This window comes from Rousettus aegyptiacus, unplaced genomic scaffold, assembly GCF_014176215.1.
Source record: "Rousettus aegyptiacus isolate mRouAeg1 unplaced genomic scaffold, mRouAeg1.p scaffold_m13_p_5, whole genome shotgun sequence".
Taxonomy (NCBI): domain Eukaryota; kingdom Metazoa; phylum Chordata; class Mammalia; order Chiroptera; family Pteropodidae; genus Rousettus; species Rousettus aegyptiacus.
The window spans coordinates 83,103,304-83,130,687 of record NW_023416308.1 but is presented as its reverse complement, the minus strand read 5'-3'; the positions used below and the strand labels follow the sequence as shown (position 1 = coordinate 83,130,687).

At 39.2% G+C, this 27,384-nt stretch overlaps 1 protein-coding gene across 5 annotated transcripts in view; it reads left to right on the top strand.

Moving 5' to 3' along the window:
• The first annotated feature begins 9,287 nt into the window (after positions 1-9,287).
• Positions 9,288-27,384, top strand: part of SBF2 (SET binding factor 2) — a 364,550-nt gene continuing 346,453 nt past the window's right edge. For 3 of the 5 annotated variants that reach the window (XM_016147354.2, XM_036220406.1, XM_016147355.2), the window contains exon 1: positions 9,289-9,494. In XM_016147354.2, the coding sequence (XP_016002840.2) occupies positions 9,440-9,494 (55 nt within the window). In that variant the 5' untranslated portion in view covers positions 9,289-9,439. Of the gene's footprint in view, positions 9,495-27,384 lie in introns of all 5 variants that reach the window. The other 2 variants (XM_016147353.2, XM_016147356.2) reach the window with 2 other exon arrangements.

The window sequence follows — 27,384 nt, the reverse complement described above, 5'->3', positions numbered from 1 at the left end:
CGCTGGTTCCTCAGCTTTATAGTAGTACAGGGGGGGAGGGGCGGGGCCTGGGCTGCCCTCACGCCCTCCCTTTTTTCCCTCGGGCGCGCGCACTCCTGCACTTTGGCGCGCGCACTGCTTGCCTGTGGGTGCGGGGTGTGGGATTTGGGAGGTGGGGTGTCCCTTATGCCCAGAGGACTTGGAGATAAGCTCCAGGAGATAGGAACTGCCACAACTCTGACTTTGGGCACAGGGTTCATACTGTAAGTCCTGGCGAAACAGGCTGGTGCAACCTCTTGGGGTCCTTACTCAGGATCTATGTTGCTCAGAGTGAGAGGCCTCCTGGTATGGAACTGCAAGAACAGGGGTACCACGCGGATGGTCTAAGTCCCGGCCCTTGGGAGCTATGACCTCGAATTTACCGCGCCCCCTGCCGGCTCTGCGCCTGACCTGGCCGAGACCCCAGACTCCCTCGGAACCTCAGGGACAGGGCACAAAGCAAAAGCCTAGAGAAGCTGGGTTTGCCAGTACCCATCCACCCTACCCCTAAGAGCGGTGGAGACTCCGGGGTTCTGGAATGGGCTAATAAGATTTCACAATAGGAGCAAGGCTCGGAAAGGCTGATTTGATTGAGAATTGGGATTTGGAAGCGGGATTTATCTGAAGTTCCAGATTTTACGTGCCTCTTTGGAAATATAGGAATAACCAAAATTAGGAAGAAAGATACCGTTTAGTTACCGCCCCCCCCCCACACACACACACTCGCTGCAATCTAATTATGCCTTATAAGGTTACAACCTGAGAGTTCGCCTGGCTGCCCTAGAAGCCTTCAGTCACCCATTGTAAACGTGAGGATTTACTGCCAGGGAACACACTAATGCTTCACGTATGCTAATCGCTTTACAGTTTACAAAGCACAGCCAAGTACTGATCTCCTTTGATCCTCGCATCTACCCTTGAGTTAGGCAAAGAAGGTAACATCACTTTTCTCCTTTCACTAAGTGGAAAATTGAAGTTCAGAAAGAGAATGTGTTTGTCCAAAGTCACAACAAAGGTAGTAGTAAGCAGTAGAGTCCTAACCTGGCCCCCGCAAGCAAGCACGGCAGACTGGGGCGTGGCGTGGATTTTTCTAAGCTGGGGTCATCATCTCGTCAAGGGGAAAAGAAGAGTCCTAGCCCCCGCCCAAGGATTTATGCCTGTTCGTGATGAATCACCCCCAAGCACGTTTGTCACCCTTTTGTGCTCTTCCACACTGCTTCTTGACTCCACTTTCTTACTTGTCTTCTGGGGACCAAACTGAGCAGGGAACTCAGTCCCGAAGGGTTCTCTACTTCTTTATGCGCGCCTCTGGTGTCCTATCACCCACTACCCCAATACCAGGTCCTGAAGCCAGGCGTCTAGACTGGGAGGCCGAGGGCACGGTACCACTGGCACTCACCTATGGTAATTTGCTGTGTGAACGTGGACAAGTCACATCCTTCCTCTAGTTTCTCCATCTATAACGAGCCACCAGCAAATCTCTAAGCTTCCTACCTGCTCTGCCATACTGGTTCAGCCATACAGTGCAAAGGCGTCTGGGAGCTGGATCGCGCGGACCTTGCCTGATCTCGGCCGCGCACTGCTGGCTCAGCCCCATTTTCACTCTCAGGACTGAACCGTGGACGTTGCACCTCAGGAAGGAAAGGGCGTGCCAAAGTTACCTATTTTAAGGACTCTTCCCAGCCGGAGTCACCTGAGCGGACCTGAGTTCTCAACGACGGCAGGGAACGAATTCCTGGCTTTAGCTCTAATAAGGGTTCGGGGCGCCGAGGGTCAGAGGGATGCAGCGCAACTGGGTTCCGGCCGCCTGACTGGCTGCAGGGCAGTCACCGTAGCAGACCCGGTCAGGCGGCTAATCTGTCCACACCGCAGACAGCAGGTATTACTGCGTGTCTGCTCTGTTTCCAGGATCCTCTCCACCCTAACTATTTTGTTTTTCTCGCTTGTTTCCCTTTTCCCATCTCTTCAGTTCGTCCCCTGCGAGTCAGGCTCTTCGCACCGACCCTCTTCAGGACAGGCTGTCTGTCTTGTCTAAGGACGAGACCTACTTGTCACCAGCTTCCAGCTGGGGCTGCGCCAAGACAGGTTTTACTTTCATTTCCCTGGCGCGAGCTTCGGACTGCTGGGGAGGTCAAGGACAGCTGGGCGCCGGCCCACAACTAGGGGCGGTCCCGTGGTCTGGACTCGTTTCTTCCAGTTCCTACCAGGCCTAGGGGCTTCGGTCTGCAGAGAACTCTGCGGCTGGACCTCGTTGCCTCTTCTCTGTGTCCTTTAGGAAAGTCCCTGATCTCCTGGAGGGGAAACTGAGCTCTCGCTCCCACTGCAGGATCGCGAAGTGTGCTCTTGGTGCAGACTTCGCTCTGAACTTCCGGCAGCTTCAACAAGCAAAGCAAACCCAGGAGTGGAGTCTGGGCTGTGCTCCGCCCGGCTCCAGTGCTTACGCGAGTAAAGTAGCCGCGGTGACAGGGATTCCCACCCGCGAGCCTTGGCACGCTCTCTCCTAATAAGCCCAGGTGCGCCTTGTAGCTCTGGCACGTAGAGATTTGACGTTTGAGAACCCCGCCAAATCTTTCTTTAAAGTTCTGGATTGGCAGCTCGGGATTTTGCCAAAACATATTCCTATCTTCGTCGTCGTCGTCGTCGTCGTCGTCGTCGTCGTCTTCTTCTTCTTCTTCTTCTTCTTCTTCTTCTTCTTCTTCTTCTTCTTCTTCTTCTTCTTCTTCTTCTTCTTCGTGTGTGTGTGTGTGCGCGTGCGCGTGTGTGTGTGTGTGTGCGCGTGTGTGTGTGTGTGCGCGTGCGTGCGCGCGAGGGCGCGGGCCAGCATGTTCCCAGAAGCATCGTGGGGTTTAAATAGAAAAAAGATATAAAATTTGCCAAACACTGGCATCTGTTTTTTTCCTGTGGAACCACGAGTTTGCTTACTTAATCATCATTAAAAGAAAAAAAAAATCACTAGAATGCGGTTTAATGGTCAGATCTAGAAGGAAACACCACAGCGGGAGTTCTGCTTCTGGTGATTTGTTAACGTGCAGTTTCATCCATCCAAGTTGCAGCGATTGTAGATTCACATGGAGTACAAGGAAGGAAGGAAGTGAAGGAAGAAACATCTTTGAAATCTCACTGGCAAAAAAAAAGAGAGAGAGAGAGGAAAGAAAGAAAAATGCTAAATAGTGAGCATCCACATTTTTATCCCTAAGAATTTTTAAAGGGTCAGATTGTAATTAAACCCCAAAGCACCATAATAAACATGTGTATCCAGACAGCATATATACAAACATGCAAATATGCTAAAACCTTGTTGTTTCATGGTGTCTTACTTTCTTCTTCACATTCCAACTGAATTATTTTTAGGCCCTAAATCCAAACTTTACTCTTAGTAATGTTTGGAGTTTTAAAAATTTGTGGCGGTGGTTTCTCAGCTAACACTGCGGACACAGTCCCTAAAGCCAGTGTAACCGCACTCAGGTCATGCAGAAAAGTAATAAGAAACAATAAATAATTTTAGTGACATTAATAAGAATGTAACTAAGAGTGAGTAACCAAGCACATTGCATAATTATTTCAGGTGCTTCTTTTTTCAAATGGGAAAATTTATAACTCATTTATTATTCGTATGATTCAAATGCCTCTGCTAAGCTGTGGGCTTGTTTACAATGTTCATTTGACAACAAGGTTCAAGAAACATCCTGGAATTATGATTTGGAGAAAAATGATTTAGAGAAAAGACATAATCGGCTTTTCAGATTGGGTCACTTACAGTGATAAGTAAAGCAGGATACAAAACCCAGAACACTTTTGTGTGTGAGGGGGCGGGGGGGTGGAATCTTGGACTCCTCCAAGGAGCTAATAAAATATAGGTCCTTTCTGGAAAAATACACATGTGCATAAACCAATTTAAGTATGAAATAGGCATACAATTTCAGTAGGTTGACCAAGTTAGGAATGCTGACACAGAACAAATAGCACTGTCTCTATAGCATTACTATCTGTTTTGGAGTGCCGGAGGCAGAAAGAGCAGTTAACATCTCTCTTTAGGGTATATTTTCCAGTGCATCAGCATAAGAAAAAAGTGATGCTTTTGCTGCCTCATTTTTGTGCTGCTACACAAAAGAGATGGACAGACACAATCAGTCCTTGTATGTTATAAAACCAGAAGACAAACCTCCCTGAAGGTTAAAGAATGTAAGTTACTATAGGACAAATGAAAAAGAATACAGAGAAGATGATCGACATATGGAAGCTTGTTTTACTAACTGCTATAACAAAACAAGATGAAATGACTTCAAGATAAATTGCCTATTGATGGCACAATGCATGGTATTAATAAATGGATGATAAAAGAGATGATTAGACCATTTAGGGTCATCCTTAGCCAATGAGAATGGCCCCTTCCCTCTAGATGGGGATCCTGCAGATTAGAAACCGCTGAAATGAGTCAATTCTTATGTATGGATTTGCATGATTTGAAAATTCATTCATTCCTTCAACATATATTTACTGAGCATGTGTTACAATGCCTAGCTCTGTGCTAAGCACTAGGTATATGCTGATCATCAATGCAAACATTCTTGCCCTCAAGAGCTTACAGCATGGTGGGGTAGCCAGACATAAACAAATCCTCATAGGAATAAATACATGATTCTATAGTGTGCTAAGTGTTCCAAAAGAAAAGCAGGACTGGGGAGATTTAATTTTCTGAATAGAGGAAATGGCATATGCAAAATCTTAAAGATGAGAAAGAAGTTGGTACATTAGAGAAAATAAAAGGAGGCCAGCATGGTTGGAATGTATCAAGTGAAGGAGAAGAGTGACACGAAATGAGATTAAAGAGATCATCAGGGTTAGAGTAAATAGGACCCCAGGGGACATAATGAAGATTTTGCACTTTATTCATGATAATGTTGGGAACTGTTGGCAGGTTTAAAGAGGGAAGAGGTATGACCTAATATACATTTATTTAAAAGATCAGTTTAGTTATTGAGTGTGGTGGGTGGATTAGGGAGGAGCAAAAAGGGAAGTAGTGCAGTGGCGGAACCCTGGAGAAATTGGAGAAGGCCTAGTTCTCCCATAATCTCTATTAATCTCCCCCCGCCCCACACACCCCCTAAATTTCATCAACAGAGCTGGCTTCATGACATAAACCCTGTTTAGTTGCACAGGGCCCTACATTCGGTTTAATGCTCTGCTTGTCACTATTTTGAAATTCTTAATAATTTTCGAACAGTGGGTCTTACATTTTCATTTTGCACTGGGCTTTGCAAATTATGTAGCCAATTCTACTCACCAAAGAAACATGCAATCTAAGTAAAAGCAGCATGAAATCTCTCACAGCACCTATTTAACTATAGTTGCTAATGTCAGGGGTGCTTCGTATGAGTGTCAAGATTCAATTATTCATAAAATCATGCATGTAAAAGTAACTGCGGGATAATTTCTAGTAGCCATCTCTGAAGCCTTCTTCCCACACCCGAACATACACACAAGGTAGAAACAGTGTGTTTACTATACACATTTAATTTAAAGAAAGTGTTCACTACTCACTCACCATCTTTAAGTTTTACCTATATGGAAACTCTGGAACCACCAAAAGAAGCAGGGAAACCAGTTAGGAAGCTATTGCCATACACAAGGTGGGAAGTGATAGTGACCCTGACTAATGGGGTGGCAGTGAGAGTGGAGAGAAGTGTAGGATCAATAGGACTGAATGATAAATGTATGGCTGAGAGAGAGGCAGGTGTCAAGGGTAACAAACATTAAGTATCTCAGTTAGGCAACTGAGTGGATGGATATGTGGAAATGGATCAGGGAATTTTCTACCACAACTGCTTAGTTGTCTTTGTTATTGGCTGGTAGAGACCATGAGAAGAGGCCCCGGCCCGCCAGTGGACTTTTGGTCGTCACACTCTTATACAGTCTCTCTGAAGTGTAGTGGTTAACCACAGGAAGCACTTGAAATGACTGTACAGATCAACCACTCACTCCATGACAGCCAACTAAGTGTAGGAGCAATGGACTGATAATTCTTGCTTACTAGTAATCGAGTTTTTGTCTTCTAAGGCATAAAAGAAAGGCATCTGCTCTATACACATCATCATTGTGTTACATAGTCTTTCTCCCTTCCTGCTCCTGCCAGCCTTCTGTAAAATAAATCTGGGGTTGCTTTACTCCCTTACTTTCTTGGAAAGGTGATGGTGGTTATCTCAGTCTGGCTTTCAGCCAAACTCAGGCTGCCTTGTTAGGGCTTATCGGTTTCAGCAGACTGGTAGCTGTTGGCTGAGAAGCAAAACACAGCTCCAGTGTATGCTAAATATGTTCGTGTGTGTACACAAACACATGTGCCTTTATACATATACCTGGGATATGTCAAAATCCTTATGCTACTAAACACCCATTTGCAAATGATATAGCAGCCTACGTGACCTAACAGGTGGAATAGGTTTGAAAGCACAAGACATTTGATTCAAGGCTTGCAAACAGCTAAGTTTTTATTTTTAAAAAAGTTTAAGTAATTTAAACCAACACTTGTGAATGAAATTAAAAAAACAACACATTTAAAAAGTAAAATAGGTCCCCTTACCTCATGTCGTATATAAAAATTAATTCAAAATGGATCAATGGCTTAAGTACAAGAGCTAAACTATGAAATTCTTAGAAGAAAACATAGGTATAAGTTTTCATGACCTTGGATTTGGCAATGGATTTTTATATATGACACCAAAAGCACAGGAAACAGGAATAGATAAGCTGGACTTTATATCGTATATACATACAATAGAATGATATTCAGCTATAAAAAAATGAAGTATAGATACATGCTATAATGTGAGTGAACCTTGAAAATATACCAAATGAAAGAACCCAGACACCAAAGGTCACATATTGTCTGATTGCATTTATATCAAATATCCATAATAGGTTTTAAAAAACAAAATTCAAACAAGTAAATTTGAAGATCTAATTGGCTTTAAAGGACTCATGAATTGGGCAGCATTCCAGCTAGCAACTAGAAGGGTACTCTGAGGGGTTGTACAAAATGAAAAGTTTTTATTGAAAGAAAGCTAAGGGAAGGGAGTTAACAAAAGAAAAGAAAGGATTATTCTTAGGCCATGACATCTTTTCTTTGGGAAAGAAAACTGGAAGGATTTATATCATGCAGATTGTCTCTTCTAAGGGCAATGAAGAGGGACCATGTGACAGATTGTTTTACCATTGTTTGACTTGAAAATTCAGTATTGGTTGAAACTGCAATTAGATTAGGTATTAAATCTAGGTTTGATATCATGGGTTTTTAGCACAAGTGACCCATTTTGGGCCTGTTTTTTTTTTTTTTTTTTCTTTAACATCGGTAAATCCACAGAGACAGAATGCAAATTTGTGGTTACCTGGGCTGGGGGAGGAGGAAATGGGAGTGACTGCTTAATGGATGTGGGGTTTTCTTTTGGGTAATGAAAATGTTTTGGTACTAGATAGAGGTGATAGTTGCACAACATTGTGAATGCACTAAATACCACTGAATTGTACACTTTAAAATGGTTAACTTTAATGTAAATTTCACTTTAATTTAAAAAAGTACAATGGAACATGATAGCTGCCTTAAAAATCTGAAAGGCTATCATACGAAGATAGATTTTAAATTTTTTTCTGAGTAGTTCCAGAGAGCAAAACCAGGGAAGTTACAGGACAACTCTGGCATAATAAGGAAGAATTTATTATGGAAGAACTAACAAAAGGGCTATTAAACAGTGGAATGGATCACCTCCCAAAGAAGATTACTCTATACCAGAACGTGATCAAGCTAGGTGATGAGCTCTCAAGGAAGTTATGGAGAGGATTCTTTCATGAGGTATGTATGGTAGAAGCTTTTTCCGTGTAATTAAGTTTCAAGATCGATCTGTTATCTTTTCTGCACCGCCACAATTAGGGTGCTTCAGTTTGACAAGCAATTTGCAAATGAACTCATAGAGTTAAGTATTCCTTCCTGGGAGTTTCAATCTTTATAGGGCAGCCCAACCCTTTCAATCTGAAGATGAAGAAAGTGTGGCACTGAAAGAGGAAATGATCAATCACAGTAAACTTTCTGGAGTTAAGAAACCAACTCTCTGGACGCCCAGTTCCGAATTTCAGGCATTGCATATTCCTGCTGATAGTGGCGGAGAAACTGTACATTCACTCATTAAAAAATATTTTTAAGCACCTACCAGACACTTTGCTAAGAGTTCTTAGTGTAAATAGTAAGGGTTAAATTCTCAATTAATAATGAGTAGTGGTAAGCAACCACGAAGCTGATCACATTTGCAAACTATGAACATTGCCAAAACTTCAGTCTACAACTTGTAATATATTCTGCCACTAAAACTTAACGAGATACAAGCAGATGACAACGCAAGCTCAACTGACTCTCAACAGCCAAATTCTAAATGATCAATGAGGTGTAGCAAAAGAGAAAGAGACCTAGAAAATTCTTAAGTTAGACGATAGGACTCATTAATTCGCTTTATTGCTTGTTTGAGCGAGGAAGTTGTAACCTACCACCTGGTCGCGCTCCCAAAGCCCTGGGACTGCTGCTGCAAGGGGAGTAAGCTAGGCGGGAGGGGCAGCCCCCGGGAGAAACGAGCCTCCTCTCTCGGACTTCGTAGGACCCAGCCAGTTCAGGAGGATCCCGGGGATGCCGCATTCTTCGGTGGAATCCAGCCCCGCCCCCGGCGTTTGGAGGGAAGCCCCGGCCAACCGCCCCCAGCCCACCCGGCACTGAAGCTTAAGCCGCCTCTGAAGATTGCGCAAAAGCTTCTTCCTCCCCCGCCTGCTGGGTGGCATGTTCCTAAAATTCCCATCTACACAACATAAACAGGAAACGTGCAGCAAAAGCCCTGGCGGTGCAAATTCCATGCATCCAGTCGAGGGCGGGAGAGTCTCATCTTTGGGGGGGGGAGGGGAAGCAGCAAACTTTCCAGGGGACCCCTCAAACATCCCAGTCTCTTCTTCCCAGATCCAGAGAATAGACAAGGCTTCGGAAGGAAGGATACCCTGCTTCAGGAAAAGTAGGGAAGGGGGAGGTGAAGGTGGGCCATGGAAGGGCAATAAGGTCTCAAAGCGAACCACCTCGAGTGGCTGCGGTGGCTGCCCGTGGTGGTGAGTCGCCCGGCCGCCCCCTCCCTAAACGCAGCGGCGACAGCGGCCGGCTGCGGGCGGGGTGGGCTCTGCGCCGCGGCTCCGGCCCCCGAGCCCGCGGTGGGGGCGGGGGAGGAGCGGGCGCCAGGCGCGGCGCAGGCGCAGAGCGTGCCTCGGTTGTCAAACATGGCTGAACTGCCGCTGCTGCCGCTACTGCTGCTGCAGGGAAAATGCTAAGCCCTCCCGGGCCCGGTGGGCGGCGGCGGCGAGGGCGGCGACGGGCACCCGCTTCCTGGGCGCGGCGGCGGCGGCCATGGCCCGGCTGGCCGACTACTTCATCGTGGTAGGCTACGATCACGAGAAGCCAGGTAAGGGTGTAGAGCGGGCACCGCCCCCGGGTCTCCCCGCCCCCGCCCCCCGGCTGCTGTCCAGTGGGCTCTGCGGGGCCGGGCGTCGCGGCCAGGAGGCGTGGAGGGCCGGGCGGGCCGCGGCAGAGCGGGTGGTCGGCGTCCGGCCTTCTTGGCCAGGCTGAGCCTCGCGGTGGGCGTGAGGGACCGGCACGAGGGCAGGGGGAGGGGAGGAGGCCGCGTCCATCCGGGCCCAGGGCCGCCCGGTTGGGGGCGAGCCAGGGTGCCGCGACCGTTGTTCTGGAGGGGCCCTGGTGCCAGGGGCAGCGCCCTGGTGCCGGCGGGATTGGACCAGGACCGCAGGGCTGGGAGGGCGGGAGCCAACTGTGCTAAGTTCCTTAGGGATAAACTTCTGTCCTGCATCCTGAATGAGTAACGAGTGACGCGGGGGGCTGTCCTCTCCGAAAGGAAGTGCTGAGAGTCCAGTGCTACCTCACCCCTGTGCTGTTGGGGGCCTGTGCAGTCATTGCCCCAGTGAAGGCGTGGTACCAGGGAAGAGGGAAGTATCCTTGCACTTTTAAACATTTCAAGGAAATGCTCCCTGTTATTTCACAACAAATGTGACAGTCTTCAGAATGAGTCCGAGCACTACCTTTTTAAGTAAGGATAGTTGGCAGACCGCTGAAAGTGATCTTGTACTTTAATGCGTGTTTTAATTTTCATTCGTCTCAAAATTTTCATCGTGAGGAACAATTTGGCATATACATTGTATTTTTATTGATGGACTTCTGCGACTAAGAGAATTGAGGGTACATGCACGTTTATTTTGTATTTGTATTCCTTTGTACCATAACTAAGCACAATGTAATATTTTTAGCTGAGGAAGCACATCTATTACTGGGTAATTCTGGTCGCACATTTGCAAGGAATTTTATATTTTAACTAGACAGTCCCTTCATTTTTCAAAGGAAATGCTGAGATTGTGTTTTCCTGATGGTTACAGCCATTTGTAACGTCAGAATACCATTGTTCTACCCACTCTTGGTCCACTGCCCCTTTGACTATTCCTCTCCAAATAACTTCCCTAAGTGGGAACCTTTTATGTTCTTTAATCTTCCTGATTGAGGTCAACTGTTAAGGGATTGGCTGTAGTTAAAGTATCTTCTGGCTACAAAATTTTATTTCCTAGTAATTTTGCTTAGTCTGGTGTCTCTTCCTTGCAAAGATTAACAATATGTAGAATCAGCTTGTTTTTAACATAATTTCATTTTTAGCAATTTTTTTTTCTAACTTTTAAAAAATTTGACACAATCACTAATTTGCAGAAAACTTGCAAGTATGGTACAAATAATTTCTTTCCCCTGAACCACTGAGAGGAAGCTGCTGACCCAACGCCCTTTCACTCCAGAGTGCTTTAGTGTGCATTTTCTACAGACAAGGGTATTCTCCTACATCATCACAATACAGTGATCAAAATAAGTTAACACTGATTTAGTACTCCATCTAGCTGTCAGACTGGTTCAAATTTATTTTGTTGATTGTACCATTAATCTCTTTACTGGCAAAAGGATCCAGTTAGAATTATGTGTTGCATTTATTTGTTGTTCTCTTTCATTTGCTTCAGTCTGGAACAATTCCTTCCTCTTTTCTTGATTCTTATAATCTTGATACTTTGAAGATTAAGGACCAGTTATTATGTAGAATGCCCCTCAATTTTGGATAACCTTTTCTGTTATGATTCGATACATATATGTTATGTACTTGGGCAGGAACATCATTGAAGGGATGCTCATTGCATCCTATTAGGTGGTGTACAATTTAAATTTGTCCCATTATTGATGATTTTCACTTTGATTACTTGATATAAGCAGTGTCTGCCAGGTTTCTTCACTATAAAGCTAATATGTACTTGTTTATAAATAGTTTTTGTGAGGAGTACTTTGTAACTATGTAAATATCTTGTTCCTCATCAAACTTTTAATGTATTTCTTTATTCAGATCTGTATGGATTCATGGTTTTCCGGTTTTTTTTTTTTTAGTGGATTATATTCTGTTACTATTCATTTTGATGTTCAAATTGTTCCTCATTTGGCCAGTGAGAGGCTGCTATGTCCCTTTCCCTATCATTCTTTGAGCATGCCTTTACTTTTTGGCACAAGAATATTTTCTGGGCTTATCTTGTATTGTCTCTTCTTTATTCATGGAATCAGGCATTTCTCTATGGAACCCTGGATCCTTTTAGTGGAAAATGACATTTAGAAGCTAAGAGCTCGGTGCCAGAATGTTTATTGCTGTTGGGTTGTTACTACTCTCAGGCCTTCTTATTGGATGGAACTGGGGAATACACGTATGTACACACACACACACACACACACACACACAGATACACCTATATTTATTTGTTTATCTGTGTATATTGAAAATGATGAGTTCACACCAATAACTCCAATTTTAGCTTAACACTCCAGGGTCTGTTCTAGAGTTTTCTTTTTTCATATTTGTAACATTCTTCTTTGTCAGTGAGAATCTGGCTTCTGTTATCCTTAATATATATATACATATTTGTCCAATCTCCCTGTATATTTAACTTGTTTCCAGTTGTGTTCTCTTATAATACTATTGTGCTGAGGAGAACAAAGCTTGAAAACCACAGATTTTTGTGATCATTTGATTTTGATCAGTTGAAATTAAGATTTCATTTTCCTGACTTTGCATATATACCATGGCACAATAATTTAAAAATATAATTTATTTCTAATCGGTGAAGTTATTTAGCCAACTATCTTTATTTGTTTTTACTTCTACTATTACTGAGATTTGTCTAAGAAAAATTGATAATGACCATGTGGTTTATTCCCTTATATGCCTTTACTATTTTCTTTTTGTTTACTTTTTTTGTCCATTAATACATTTAGAATTTAATCCATTTATCTAGATGGTATTAAACCTGGAGTCAAGTATTCTAATCATTTGAATCTTGTGTTCTTTCTTATTAACCTGCTTAAGTATATTAGAGAAAGTATTTGAAATATTTCTTAGGTATTTCATCAGTTTTATTTAGGCAGTATAAGTGAAATAAGATAAAAGGTAAACTTATGCACAATACCTGAAATATCATAGTGTGAGATATTTTAAAAATCCATCATTGGCTATTATTGAATCATTGTAATTCATAGTGAGCCTGGGTTTCTTCCCTCTTCACCACTCTGTATTGAAGTTGTTGGGATTTCTTCATTACTGTTTCTTGCCAACTGTCAAGAACCATTTGGGATTCATTGATTTGACAAGTATTTATTGCTTTTCAGGCACTGTGCTAAGTGCTGGAACAAAATAAGTGAGTAAAGAGTATGACTCTGTTTCTAACTTAGTCATTAATGGAGACAGTCTTAAAATTAACAATGATAAATGAAGAAAATGCACTCACTTCACTGAGGGAGAGAGAAGACTTCTTATGAGAGGTAATGGTTAAACCAAGTTATATAGGATGAATAAGAATTTGCTATGAGGAAAGGAGGGTAGAGAAGATTACATGCAGAGAGAAAAACATGTACATGTGTGAATGTCTTGTTCCAGGAGTGGGGAGAAGTATATGGTGTGGATGGGAATTGAGGTAAGCTTTGATGCTGTAGTGAGTTGCGGTTAGAGTGTGAACAGCTCTGTATATCAGGCTAATGACTCTGTAGACAGTATGATCTGTTGAAAAGTTAGGGGTTCTTGAAAAATAAGACATAAAATAGAAATGCAACTCAAATGGCAGTTGACTGTAGGGAAGACCAGTGTGTGAAAACTCAGGAGCTTTTACAGTGGAAATGGAACAGAAGGCCTGGATTCTGGAGAAATTTGAAAGCTCAAATGATCAGAATTTAGAAATGACCGGATATGAGGGGTAAAAGAGAAAGAGTAATTGAGGGTAACAGTTTCTGGCCTGGATAATTGGGTAGCTGATGCTATAAATGTAAATAGGGAATTTAAGAGAAGAAATGAATTTGGATTAGGGAAAGAGAGGTCAAACTTAGTTTTGGATATGTTGAATGAATTGAAGGTGCCTGCATATTATCAAGGTAGAGATGTCATTTAGGTGTTTAGATATATATAAGTCAGGGGGTAAGAAGTGAAGATTAGAGATTTAATTTGGCAATTACCAATAGCGAGCTGATTGTTAGACATAAGGAAGAAAAATTAGATTGTTCAGGAAATGTGTATAGAATGAAAAGAGGAATGGCCTAACAGTTTAACTCAGAGAGAATTCAATATTTAAGAGGTAGAGCAGTAGCAGCCAGGAAACTGAATGGGAATGATCAGTCAGTGGTGATGTAAGGGAACCAAGATAATGTATCATGAAAACCCTGGGTATCGAGAATTTCGAGGAGGGAATGATGAATAATTGTCAAAAGCTCTGAAGATGTCACATATAATGAGGACTAAAAATAGTGTCTTAGTCCATTTGGACTGCTATAACAAATTACCATAGACTGAGTGGCTTAAACAACAAACATTTCTCACAGTTCAGGAGGCCGGAAGTCTCAGATCAAGGCACAGGCAGATTCAGGGTCATGTGAGGGCTTACTTCCTGACTCACAGATGGCCGTGTTTTCACTATGTTCTCACACAGTGGAAGGGCCGAGGAAGCTCTCTAGAGTCTCTTATAAGGGCACAGATCCCATTCATGATGGCTTTGCCCTTATGACCTAGTCACCTCCAGATACCATCACTTTAGCCCCACCTCCAGATGCCATCACTTTGGGGGTTAGAATTCAACATATGAATTTGGCGGTGGGGGCGGGGATAAAACATTCAGTCATAGAATTGATAATTAGGATAGTGACATTAGAACATTATAGTAGTGTTGGGTGCAAAGCCATTTTGATAAATGCACATCCTAAGTCACATGCTGTATAAACTTTATGTAGTAGTACAATTTATTTCATTTCTTTTTAGAAGCTCACTATGACCTGCAACCCATGACTTGTGGAAAGTGGAAAGGGGAGTAGCAGAATCAGAGATGACTTCAAAATTCCAAACTTAAAAGTCTGGAGTATTCGTGATACCATGACTTGAGAAGATTAAAAATGTTTTTCTTTTAAAATTACTTGTTTTTGTGGGTTTAGAAGACAATGAGTTTTATGTTATAGCCATCTAAGTGGAAACTTCAAAAACGGAGATAGGCAGGGGCTGGACACAAAGACTTGAGAATCATTAGAGCAGATAAAGCTATGACATGGTGTGAGCGGCCTCAGAAAGTAGGTATCGAGACAAAGGAATAGAGGACCAAGGACTGAGCTTTAGGAAACACTGTTGCTAGGAGGATGGAAAATAAAAAGAACCGTGGAAGAAGGAGTTGGAGAGTTTGCAAGAGACATTTAGCTCTTCTCATGACCATTCTTCTCAATGATGATAGAACTCTCAATTTTTGGTTACATATGTGCCCATGAAGAAGAGAGACTGTTTTCAAGTTCCTAACAGATATTAAAGATGTGAGTAAGTTCTGGCCAGTTGGATGTAAATGGAAATGATGAGAACTGTATCCCAAAAGTATTCTTAAAGAATGAGTATATATGCCTTCCTAGCTTTTCTCTTTTCTGAGACTGGCATGCTTAGATTAATTAAGACTAGAGCTCCAGCATCTGTCTTGAACCGTGTAGATAAGGACCTGTCCCGGCCCGCGGGACAGTCAACGGAGGTCCTAGGACTGAAGGAGAAGGGGGACAAGAGGCGCAAAGAATGGAGACAAGATAGGCTTTCTGATCAAGTCTCGTTTATTGTAAGTAGAGGGGTTACATATATAGGGGCAGGTTTAAGGGAGGGAACATGTAGCTTTAGGCGGGAGTTACCTAATCACAAGACGTCTTACCTTCTTAACTTTCTTTATCTATCTTGGTGACGTGAGCGAAGTGCTAGCTGTTTTGAAAGGATTATACTATTGTCTCTAGTTCCTGGAACCTTAGTCCCCCGGGCAATGTCAGAGACATTTATCTTTACAGGTCTGAGTCTTCCTATATTCAGGCGAGGGGCTTCCTCTGACTTTGGGCAGCCTGGCTCCCAACAAGGACCCACACCCTAGAAAGAACCTGGGTCCCTAATGACTTATATTGGGATTGTCATAGCTGCCCTCTGGACTTTTTTTTTTTTTTATGGAAGACTAACCTCGTTTGTTTACATGAAAGATATTATATGTTTAAGCCACTGTAAATTAGAGTTTTCTGTTTTAGAAATCAGAGTCATAAAGGAAGGGAATATTTCTCAGTATTAGGTGTGGCAGATAGAGATCAGTGAGATGTGGAGTTAATGAAGATCTTTGTGTTTCATAAAATTTTAGAGTTGAAAGTTAACTATATAGAATATTAATTCAATTCAATTTATGGATAAGGAACCAATATGCCTCTCTACCACCCCACAACCCCATTGTTACTTGTGAATGGTTACACAGTTGTTGAATGGCAGATCCTGGTCTAGAAGTTTCCTGACATCTGTACTCCGGTACAGCATGCTGACCTTTGAGAATTTGTATCAATTTATAGTCCTACCCTAGAATTGTTTCGGTTGGAATGTTGTGTCATCAACCAAGTTGCAAAACTTTAAGCAGGAGAAAGGATAGGAAGTGGAGGTAGCAGATTAAGACCATTTGTTTGAGTCATCCGATTTCGAGGGGTAAGAGTATCTGGTTGGAAAACATTGAATGTTTTCTCATCAGGATAAAAAGACTTTATTGTTATTATTATTATTATTATTATTATTATTACTATTATTATTTTATATTCCAGAGTTATCTGGCTGATTGGTGCTTAATAGACATGTTTGAATTGAATTGCAGAAATAGTGAATTCCAATGAGCGTTTTAAAAATATATAGGTTAGATTTGAGCATATATCAAAGCAGAAAGGAGAGTGAAAATCCATGTAATGAAAGCAGTTGCTGCTGGAGAGGATGGGAATAGGTATGGGAAGAAAGTTCCTTGAGATTTGTGTGTGTGTGTGTGTGTGTGTGTGTGTGTGTGTGTGTACACAGGATTAAGAGGTGTCAGTGAGTTCTGACTCCTCTCCTCTAAAGTGCATACTTTGGAAAACAAAATTGCCATTTCATTAGTGTTGGAGATATTCTGTAATGATGTACATCAAAACATGTCACTGATCAGCTGTGGGAACTTTGTGGAGGTGATAAATCATATAGGCATATTTTAGATTCAGAAATCTTCAGATAGACAGCATTAATAGACAGGGAAGTATTGGGAAAAGATGGTCAATTGTGCTAACAGGTTTTAGAATAAACTTACATTTCAAGTTTTATCTAAATTTTGAATTCCTAAGAAACCTAACCTCTCAAAATAACTTTTTGAGCAGCAGTTTTATTTCCCATTTGTAGGTTAATTTACAGGTTGTTTTGTTCCACATGATGATCACCTTCATTAAAAATTGTTATAAAAATGAAGCCATTGACTAAATCATTGTGTTGGTGGACTAGTATTCTAAAACGTTGCTGTTGTCAAAACTGAGATCATTAAGTATCACAAGATTTGATGTCCTGATATTTAATTATTGCTGAATTTGAGTAATGATTTGGGTTATGAAATTGTTTCTAAAGTACGGTCTATTTAAAGCTCTCATTTTCATAATCTACATTGTGAAGGAAAATATAACTTATGATTTCATACTTAACTTTTTCTTATATACTTATCAATGTCTTCATTGTAGAATTTTTCAGAAAGTGGAGTTCTTTTCAATTTTATCTGTCAGTTTTCCATTGTTTGCTGAAAAAAGTGAATGAAAAAATAATTTCACCATTGGACATATACAACTGACACTAAAGTTTAAACGAATTTCAAAAAGGCTAGATTTTAAAAATTGTATGCACAGTTTTATAAATACTGATTATCTTGGAGTATAGGAACAAAAAGATTAAGGACAGAAAAGAAAAAAGCTTGAGTTCTAAGGGAGCATTAACAGTATCATAGGGAAGTACTAGAGAAATAATCCTTACTTTTAAAAATGTCTTAACAGTACATCGTATTAGCTATAGGCTAGCTCCGCAACACTATATTATTAGTTTCCTAGGGCTGCTATAACAAATTATCACAAACTTGGTTGCTTAAATCAACAGACACTTATTCTCTCACAGTTTTGGAGGCTGTTAAGTCTGAAATCAAGGTGCTGGGTGGGAGGGCAATGCTCTCTTAGAAGACTCCACAGAAAAATCCTTCTCTACCTCTTCCAACTTCTGATGGCCCTTGCTTTCCTTGATTTAGGGCAGCATAACTCTAATCTCTCTCTTGTCTTCATGTGGACTTCTTTTCTGTGTCTGTGACCACATCTTTTCCTTTCTTTTATAAAGATACTAATCATTGGATCCGGGATGATTTCATCTCCATTCTTAACTAATTATTTCTAGCTTATGTCACATTCTGGGGTTCTGGTGGACATGAATTTTGGGGGTGACACTATTCAACCCACCACAGACACAATGGTTCTTGCAGTTTTTATAATGCTGGCGGTTTGTAAATTATAGGAAATTTATCTGGACAGAACAGGGCTAACTATATGACTCAATTTTTTAAAAATAATTTTGTAATAGATTAAAAGCCAGATATATTTAAAAAATCATTCCCATAACATTGAGATAAAACAATATTCACTCTCAATACTTGGTTGAATAATATGCGACAGAAGATTCAGAATTCTTTATGTGTAGCTTTGCACACTATTTTAGAAAGTTTAGATTTATATCTGTTCTTTGTTCTAATATTTATTAGTGCTGTCTGTTCCCTACCTATTATTGTGTTGGTAAGGTCAATAGATTATATTTTTGGATGTGTTATATAGCCTACATTTATTTCTTTACGTATTTGCCTTATAGGCAGAGACGGTTAGCTTGAATCTTTAGTTTGCCCATTAAAAAAATTGAGTGTCGGCCTTTGAGCCACTCTTCTCTTGGTCAGGCCCGCTACCACGTCTGGAAGTGTACTATCACTTCTAACAAAGCTATTCTTTTCTGCTGTAAAAAAAAATTAAAAAATTGAGCGTTTTCACATAGTCTTATCTCACCTCTTTATAGTAAATAGTGATATACTCTGTGGGTTCCATCAAGGTTAAATATTTGCCCACTTTCATACAGCTCATAAATGGAATTAAATGGGATTTGAAATTGATTTCCTGACTTTAAATCAAAACTTTTCTTAAATACTTTATAGAGACTGGGGGTGGGGGGTGGTGAAGATAGGGAGAGGACTAGGGAAGGGATTTTCAGGTAAGGGGACAGTAGTAGTGGCAAAGGCACTGAAGTGATAAACAGTGAGTAGATCCTCAATTTGGCTGAAATATTGGGACCAGAAGAGGAGAGCTGGTAAGTAATAAATGAAGATTATATTAGAGCAGCTAAGACAGTTTCTTTTCCCCCAAGTATTTTCATAGGCCAATTTCTATTGTTTTTTCCTTATCTTTCTGCACTTCATCTCTGGAGTTGAAATTCTTGATGCTACATTGGGACGCAAAATTTAAAAAGCCTCTTATACAAGAAGGTTCAAAAGTGTTTCTGCAGGAGAACATTGGTAGTCAGGAAGATGAGCTTACTTTTGAAAATATTTTTGTGTTGCAAAGTATGGTTGCCATTTTTTGATATAACAGGTGAGTCCATACTCCTAATTATGGTGAGAAACGTTTTTTTCCCCTTATCAGCAAGGTCTTGTAGAAATTAAATGTTAAACTATGCAAAGTGATGACTGTTAAAAGATCATTAGCTATGATCTCAAAAGAAATCTCTTCTTTTTAAGCTTCTCACATTTAATGCTTTATTTGCTTATAACTATGACCAAAACTTGAAGAGAATTTTCAAGTTTTGAAATGTAAAGCATGTTGTTATCTGTAGTATTATGAATACCACATAAATTCAGAGACAGCAATGAGACATCACATTGTTTTCTACATCCTTTTAATGGTTGCTTTAAGAAGCTGTTTAGTGGTACATATAATTACATTTTATGTTAAAATATTATTTAACATAAATAAGTACTGAATTGTTAAAGTGTAATATGTTCTCTAAGAAGCAATTTTTGTTTTGCTCTAGGCAATAGGTATTTTAAGATTCTATTGCAGTCTTGGAACTGAGGGAGATTGGAAACCTGTTTTTATTTTTATTTTTTTGTGAAAGACTGTTGAGCAATAGAGTTAAAGTTAATGAAAAGTCACATAAGAAAAGGTAATTTAGTTTTGTAAGGTATATATTTTGCTTTAGGAACTAAGAACACGAAATTAAAACTATTTAATACATTATAAAAATAACTTAAAATATTTTAGCTTTACATCTTGGAAGTAGGATATCATAGGGAGATGGGTTTCATGTCCACCAAGTTATCCCAACAGAGAATTAGGCTCCAAAGTAGTAAAATACCTTATTTTTGGTCTTGGAATCTAGGGCATTGGTCCTAAATTCTTTTAAAGTGATGTGCTTTCACAACTACAAGCACAAATGGTGTAGCACCTTGGGAAAAGTGCTTACTTTCATAGGAAGCAGGTCTTTGATTTCAGACTGGTGGTCTGCTCTTCTTTACAATCTGTGTATCCTGTTTTACTCATATCTTGAGTTTATCTATTTGTAGACCTACTTTTTGACTAAATTTTTCTGCCTGACTCTTGAATTCTTATGTCTAAGTGATTAGAAACTTTGCTCATCTGTTTTTCTACCCAGTTTTGACTCATACTGTCATGGTTCTGATGCATCAGTGTATTCCTGCTTTGACCTACCTATTGCTAAATTGTTTTGTATCTTATTGTAATAATACATATTTGTTATAAAAATTTCGAATATTACAGAGAGTTGCTCACTCTTGACTGCAGTACATATCTCTTCAGACCTTGTCACAGTTAATTTGGTTGTAGGTTCTTGTAAACAACCTTTTTAGGTATCTTAATAAAATGAAACTCTAGTCTTCTAAGGTTGGCAATAGAAGAAAAGCCATTACCTTGTTAGGGCTGGCTTAACCCCAGAGTTCCAATTTTTCTCTCTCCAATGTTCTCCCGGAATGACACTTTTTTTTTTTTTTTTTTTTTTTTAACAATGTGGCCCAAATAACTCCTTCCTCACCCAATCATTTCCCTTTATTTGCTAGGACAGCTGAAATAAGGCTGGAACATTGAAATAAGAATTTTCTAAAGGGTATAAAACGAGACAAAAGAGTAATGAGACCAGAGAGTAACTTTTAAGTCAGTCATCTAGTTTGCAAGGAATAGTTTACTTCTTTTCTGTCTGTGATCTCATAGAGGGATACCATCCTTTATGATAGAGGTCACCTTTCCTTTCAACATGTCCCCTTAAGTTTAGGCCGTAGATTGTGGCCAGACAGTTTATCCCGTCAGATCTAGCTAAGGTTTATTTTCCTGGTTCTAGTTTCTTGGCCAAGGACCTGTCTTTTCTGGATGATTATACCAGCACTGTGCTTCAGAGATATTCCATTTCCTACCCATTGGCCTTAAACTACACTACCAGGTGGTATGCTATATTAGAAAAGGACATAAACATACAGAAGTATGGGAAGAGGGCATCTTTGTATTTGTGCCTGTTTTCCACCTCTGGTTCCCGCATTGACAAAACTTTGAGGATACCTAGAAACATGATCATAACATTCATGTGCAAATCAAAGCACAGCTAAACAAGCATATTTTCTGTAACTTTTAAAAGAAAAATAAGTTCTCTAGAACTATGTGTTCAACTTACATTTAATTGATGCTTTGTAATCTTTCCTGTTTGATTTTAATCTGAACAAATAATGATAGCATTTCAGTTACTCACTAGGCATGAATGTGAGTTGAGGCCGTTTTTATAAAAAACAATAGTTTGAGACTCAGTCTCAAAACATTTAAATCCTGGATGGATTTAATTTGTACATTTAAATTGAAACAATGATTTTGAAAGCTGTCACTTTCTTTTTTCTCTCTTGTATGATGATTCTGGTTTTTTTTTTTTTTGTCTTTCTTACTAATGATGAAATAATAATTAGTTGCCAAAGCCTCTAATTAAAAAACCAAAACAAACAGCATAACTGGTCTTTTCTTCTCTGAACATATTACACAGAGGCTTACTAGGGAGTGTTTATTTTTAATGGGCAATTTTAAAGAAATGGTATAGTGAAACCACTATGATGCTAAGACTTATTTATACTTGTGCATCATGAGGTTTGAGGCTATTGAAGAAATTGTTGAAAGACTTAAAGAATTTTGTAGATAGCTGATAATTGGTAAATAGTAAGCCTCAACTATAGTGAACTACTTGCCACTCTCCTGAGGAATAAAGATTGTTCTCCTTGTCTTTACAATTGCTACTCCTTTGTTGTTATGTCTTTTTGATAATAGTCATCTAGTGGGTATGAAGTGGTGTACTGCTGACATTTTAACAGATAACTTTACAGAGATTTTTGTGTGTATCCATATACATCTATATGTAGCATGCTTTTATTTTACTCCTTGCAAAACAAATTCATAACATCTGTTCATGTATGCAGTCTGTGTTTTTAAAACAACTATATTATTGGCAGCTTTTCATATTCTAAATATATATATAATGTCATAAGGTTAATTTTTATTAGCTAAAAATGTTTTATTATTTTAACAATTTAATGCACGTTTAATAATTTTACCAATTAATCTTTTATTATTAGACATTCTGGTTACTTCTAAAATTTTGCTGTTATAAATAGTACTGTGATGGATCCTAGCTAAATCTTTGCATTCATCTTTAATTTCTTGAGATAAGGAAATAGAGAGGCAGTAAAGTTTAGTATATAAATGCAGAGGATCAGGGTTTGATTCTTGATTTTGTCTTTTAGTAATTCTGGCCTTAAACAAGTAACTCAATTTTTCTGTGTCTGAGTTTCTATATCTATAAAATGAGATAATAGTAAATAGTGGTTATCTGCCGTATAGAGTTGTTGTGAAGATTAAATGAGTTAATTCTTATAAATCATTTAAATAGTGTCTGGCACATAATAATAGTGGAAATTTTAATTTCTAGAAGTGGAATTGTTGGGTCAGAGGATATGTACATTTATATGAACATACGTTAATTTTCTGCCCAGCATCCCTTCCTTTGGAAAAAGCATGTTTTGTATTCTCTGTGGTCCCAGGGAAAGTGTCAGTCCTAGTTACTCCCATCTCTTACCTTAAACTGGGCCAGTCAGAGCTATCTCTGAGTTCTTTCTTTTGGAAGGGACAAGAAAGCCTCTCTTTTTCTACAGGGGTGAATAAGGTAGGACACTGTAACTCAGGGCTGCCAATGTATATTTTCCTTACTGTGTTTAGATTGTCTGAATATTGAACAGAGGCAAAGAAAGCCAAGAAATGAAAGGAGAGCTTTGGAAACATCATTTGATTTCTGGTTGCGGCCATTCCTGAAAGCCAAAAGAACATTTTTTAAAATAGTTTTGAGGTGTATTGCTCATTTGTTTCCCAGAAAGATTATGTCAATTTATACTCCCATTTCTTTTTGGGGATTTTAATTAGAAAAAAAAAAATTACTTCACAAAAGTTGTTGCTTAAGCAAGAACAGAAAAAACTGCATCGTTTCACAAAGATGAGGAAGATGAGAATGCTAAGAGACTGGATCAGGGAGATCAGACTATATACTTAATTCCAGTTCTGTCTCTGAAACATTAGTAATTGCTACTTGTTTTTGGCCTTTATTATGTCCAAAGGATACTTAAAATTGGGAATCTGAGTTCTGAAAATTCCAAAGGTTCCCTTTTGTATTGTGATTTATTTAGATTGAGAGAGTTCCTTGAGGACATGGTCTAAATGAATTCCAGTATTCTATGAGTAGAAAAATCTTTGAAACTGGAAAAAAGTCCGTTTAGCAAAGATACTTCTGTTATTTTAGCAGACTACTTTACCTAATGGGAAGTGAATAATTACTTACTGAGTATTAAGTGTACAGATTTTTTGGGTTCTCAGTGATCTCCCTAATAGAGTGAGTTAGAGTTTGTGTCTCCCTTTGAAAGGCCCCATTTCCCAGGGATGAGAACATTCCTTAGATGACTTCCTCTCTCTTGTCCACAGTACCTCCCTGTGTGCCTTACTAATTTACAATATCAGTTTCCTGGTTTGAAGAAAACAACTTGTTTGAGAATTTGACATTTCAGGTTATTTTTCTCCTTCATGCAAATATCCTATCATTATAGTTTATTTAAAATATAAGAGTTAAAAATTTGAAATGAAGATTCTTGTGTAAAGAAAATAATTAGATTTTGGTCAAGTTTTTAAGTAAAAAAATCTGTTTATAGTTAATGACATATGATTGTAGGTAAAAACACGTCCTTTGATTTTTCCAGCTTAAGTCTAGTTACATTTAGAGAAATCAAGTGTCACAACAAACTTGGAAAATAATAGTATGAAAATTAATTTGCAATGGAAAGTAGCAGTTGGGACTGGAGTGAATTTTAGAAATGCTTTATATAATTGTCCCACGCACTCGGATGGAATTTGAAAAGAATGTTACTTGTTTTGCTTTTGAGACAGATGTTTTACCAAATAATTTTAGTCTGAGTAAACCACAATCCACACAGGATAAGATTAATAAAACTAATTTTTTTTCTAGTGGAAAGAGGGAACAACAATAAAGATTCATTTAGGATAGTAAAAAACTAAAAGTTTTTTAAAAATGCAGTTAACTATATTATCAAAAAACTGTCTGCCCCGCCCCCCCTTAGTTCTAATTCCTGTTCATTGCTATTGTTCAGATTGTGTGTTTGAGGACTATGGTTGTAGAAGAATGAAGGATATTTGAAAACACTGTAGCATTTGATAAAGTTATCATAATATGTTCAGAAGATTATATGATAATTGTGTAAAAGATGAAACATAATTTCTATTAATGGCTGCCATTTTTCAAATACTATAAGCTGACTTTGTTCTTTAATTTCATTAATTTCTCATAAGGTAAATTGAAGTTATAGAGACTTAGAGACATTAAGTAATTTGCTCAAGGTTATTCAGCTGGAACTGATGGTATCAATATCTGAATTCTCTGTTGAAATTGTAGGATCCCCAGATGAGTGTATTATTTAATTATTTGTTTATTTGAGAAGTGTTTATTGACTATTAGGTACAAGGCATGATTCTTCCACTAAAAACAAGCCAGGCACTGAATGTGTCCTTTCCCAGGTTAGACTAATAGGACAAGTAGAGCATACAGGAAAAAGCTGGACTTTCCTCCTGTGAAGAAAGGTTAGAAGCCCTTTGTAAGTGGAGTGCCACATGGCTTCTTTTTAGCCATTCAATCAAGTGTCTTTTGAGTGATTGGGCTGGGGTTGGGGAGGAGGGATATTGGCCTTATTCTTAAGGAATTATCTAATTTTGCTAGGCTTGATCAATCTCACTCGCAGAGAAAGAGAAAATTCTTCTAAAAAGCTCACATCCATGTTGGTATAAAACCTACTAAATTTGCAATGATCAGATGAGTTTTAGACAGCTGTAAGGCATCAAGATGATATTAGTAAAGGTACGTAGGTAGGGACTAAGAGGTAGAACTGCTTACAGAAAGAAAGAAAATTACTCTAAATGTTTCATAGGAATTGGAAATTCAGCATATTTAAGTAAACGTGTCTGGCTCTTCCAAATCTTTTCCTCTTGGTCATTCACCCAACTCAGAAACTTGCCACAGTTTTTCCTTTCTCCCTCACTGTCATGTCAGAATGTTTTATTTTTCTTTTTACAGTTTTCTCATATTCCTCTTTTTCTGTTTGTTCCCTATAGTCAGTATGATAGTTCAGGTGCTTTTCAGTCATTACTTCGATTACTGTAAAGAGCACTCTGTTTGGCTGCCTGTAGCAGAGACCTAACATAAATGTTTTAAATGATATAGGAATTTATTTCTGTCTCACATAAAGGTCTCAGTGTAGACAGTTTTGAGTTTGTATAACCATCCAGACCCAGGCTATGTCCAGCTTTATAGCTAACAGCTAAGCTTTATTACATCCATATTCCAAGTAGAAGGATGGAGGAAGTGGGGAAGAAGGGATAGCTCCTTCCTTTTAAAGGCTCACATCGTTTCCTTTGGCTGAAAGTTAGCTTACTAGGAAATGTGGTCTGTATCCCTGGTGAAAATTGGGGCTTCTGTTACCACCACCACCACCACCACCACTACCATCACTGTCATTAGGGGACAGCCAGCAGTCTGCCGTAGGAACCTTCTTATTCCCCTCTTTTCAGTCAGATTCTTCTCTAGTAGTTCCATACTGCTACCAGAGTGATTTTATTTTTTTCAATAAAATGGTCGTGTCACTCTGTGTTTAATCTTTCAGTAGTTAGCCACTGACCTCAAATTCATACCCAAGTTGACTCAAGGTATCTAAACAATGTCAGCGGCAGAGGAAATCTGCATTACCTTTATCATGCAGTCATGGTTCCTGTGTGACAGGGATACTTCTTTCTTACCATAGTGAATGGCATCTCATAGTCCTTTACAGCCTCAATGCTCTCTCGTTGGCTGAAGTCTCCAATTGCCCAAAGAGTGTCTTCTCCTGCTCTGTCCCTTTGCAGTGAGTATCTGCTTGAGGTAGTATAATTGACTGGTTGGTCACATGAGCATAAATTCTTGAGTCAGACAACCTGAGTTTGCACTTCTGGTTAACCACCTACTAGAGTATGCCTGTGGACAAATCACTTAGCTACTGAGCTCAGTTTAATCTTTGTAAACTTGAGATAATAGTAATAGTAGTCCTTACTTCCTAAGATTCTTACAAAGATTAAACGAGTTCATAAGCAGGGACTTCTGCCTAGCAGAAAAAACACTCAAAAAATGGCAGCTATTATTTTCACTTGTGTGTATATATGTTCTTCATACTTATACAAAATATAAGTTTATTATAACCACTAAATCATTTGTTTTCTGCATTTTTCTGATAAGAAATGAAGTTTAATTTCTCTGACGTACTTTAATTTTTAGGGGTAGAGATGAGGGAGACTGAGTAACCGCACACGTTACTGATGGGAGTAGGGGGTAAGGTCATGGTCGCTGACTATTCCATCCCCATAATAAGGACTATTCCGGAGCCATGAAGAGGGGAGTGTGGCAGTAGAACAGTCTTGGAATTTGACTATGTTTAGCTTTAAGATCTCCAAGCCGCCAATTATTTCCAAATGTCTTGTGGGGGGCTTTACCTAAGATGGAAGCTCATTCACATGTATACCTTGAATTATCTTGTAGTTATTATTTTTTTATATTAACTTCTTAAGTCATATATATTTTTTGTGGTTATTAGATCATTGTTGTTTTAAGACCTGTTTGGGTAAATTTTCTCAAGTAGTGCTAGAGTTATATTATTTTTGAATATTAAATATTTTTGGCTTTTTAGATAGATAACGTAGGCTCTTCAAGTATTCCTTCACTTTTTCCATCAGGACTTTTAGATATGTTGAACGTGTTCCAGGGATTTTAATTTCAGCCAGGATAAATTTTCCATTTGATATGGCATATTTTTCTTTGTAGTAAGCGTAGTTGAATATTCTCTAATATAGTCAAGGGTTTATATTCTTAAGCACAACATGGAAGTTTTGTACAAACTCTTCACTTTATAATTGAGGAATCTAAAGCCTGTACAATTAGGTATATATTCTAGTTTACACAACAAATTAGTAGTAAAGGCCTCCTGCTTACATAAAGTTTACCGTTAAGTCTAGTAAAAGTTATTGCATTTCTCTTGTTAGTAATTAACATTTCTGTAGCTTGAATTAACAACCATTGTTATCATTTATGTTTTAAGAATGCAGTAATCATTCTCTTGGTCATTTCATACATGACACCAAGGATATCCCCTCTAAACAGAAAGTAAATTGTAGTTTCTTCTAGAGGTATGTCATGACAATCCAGATAAATTAATAAAAAATTTGCTTGAGTATTTGCTGTATCTGATACTTCAAGGTTCATGTTTTTTCTT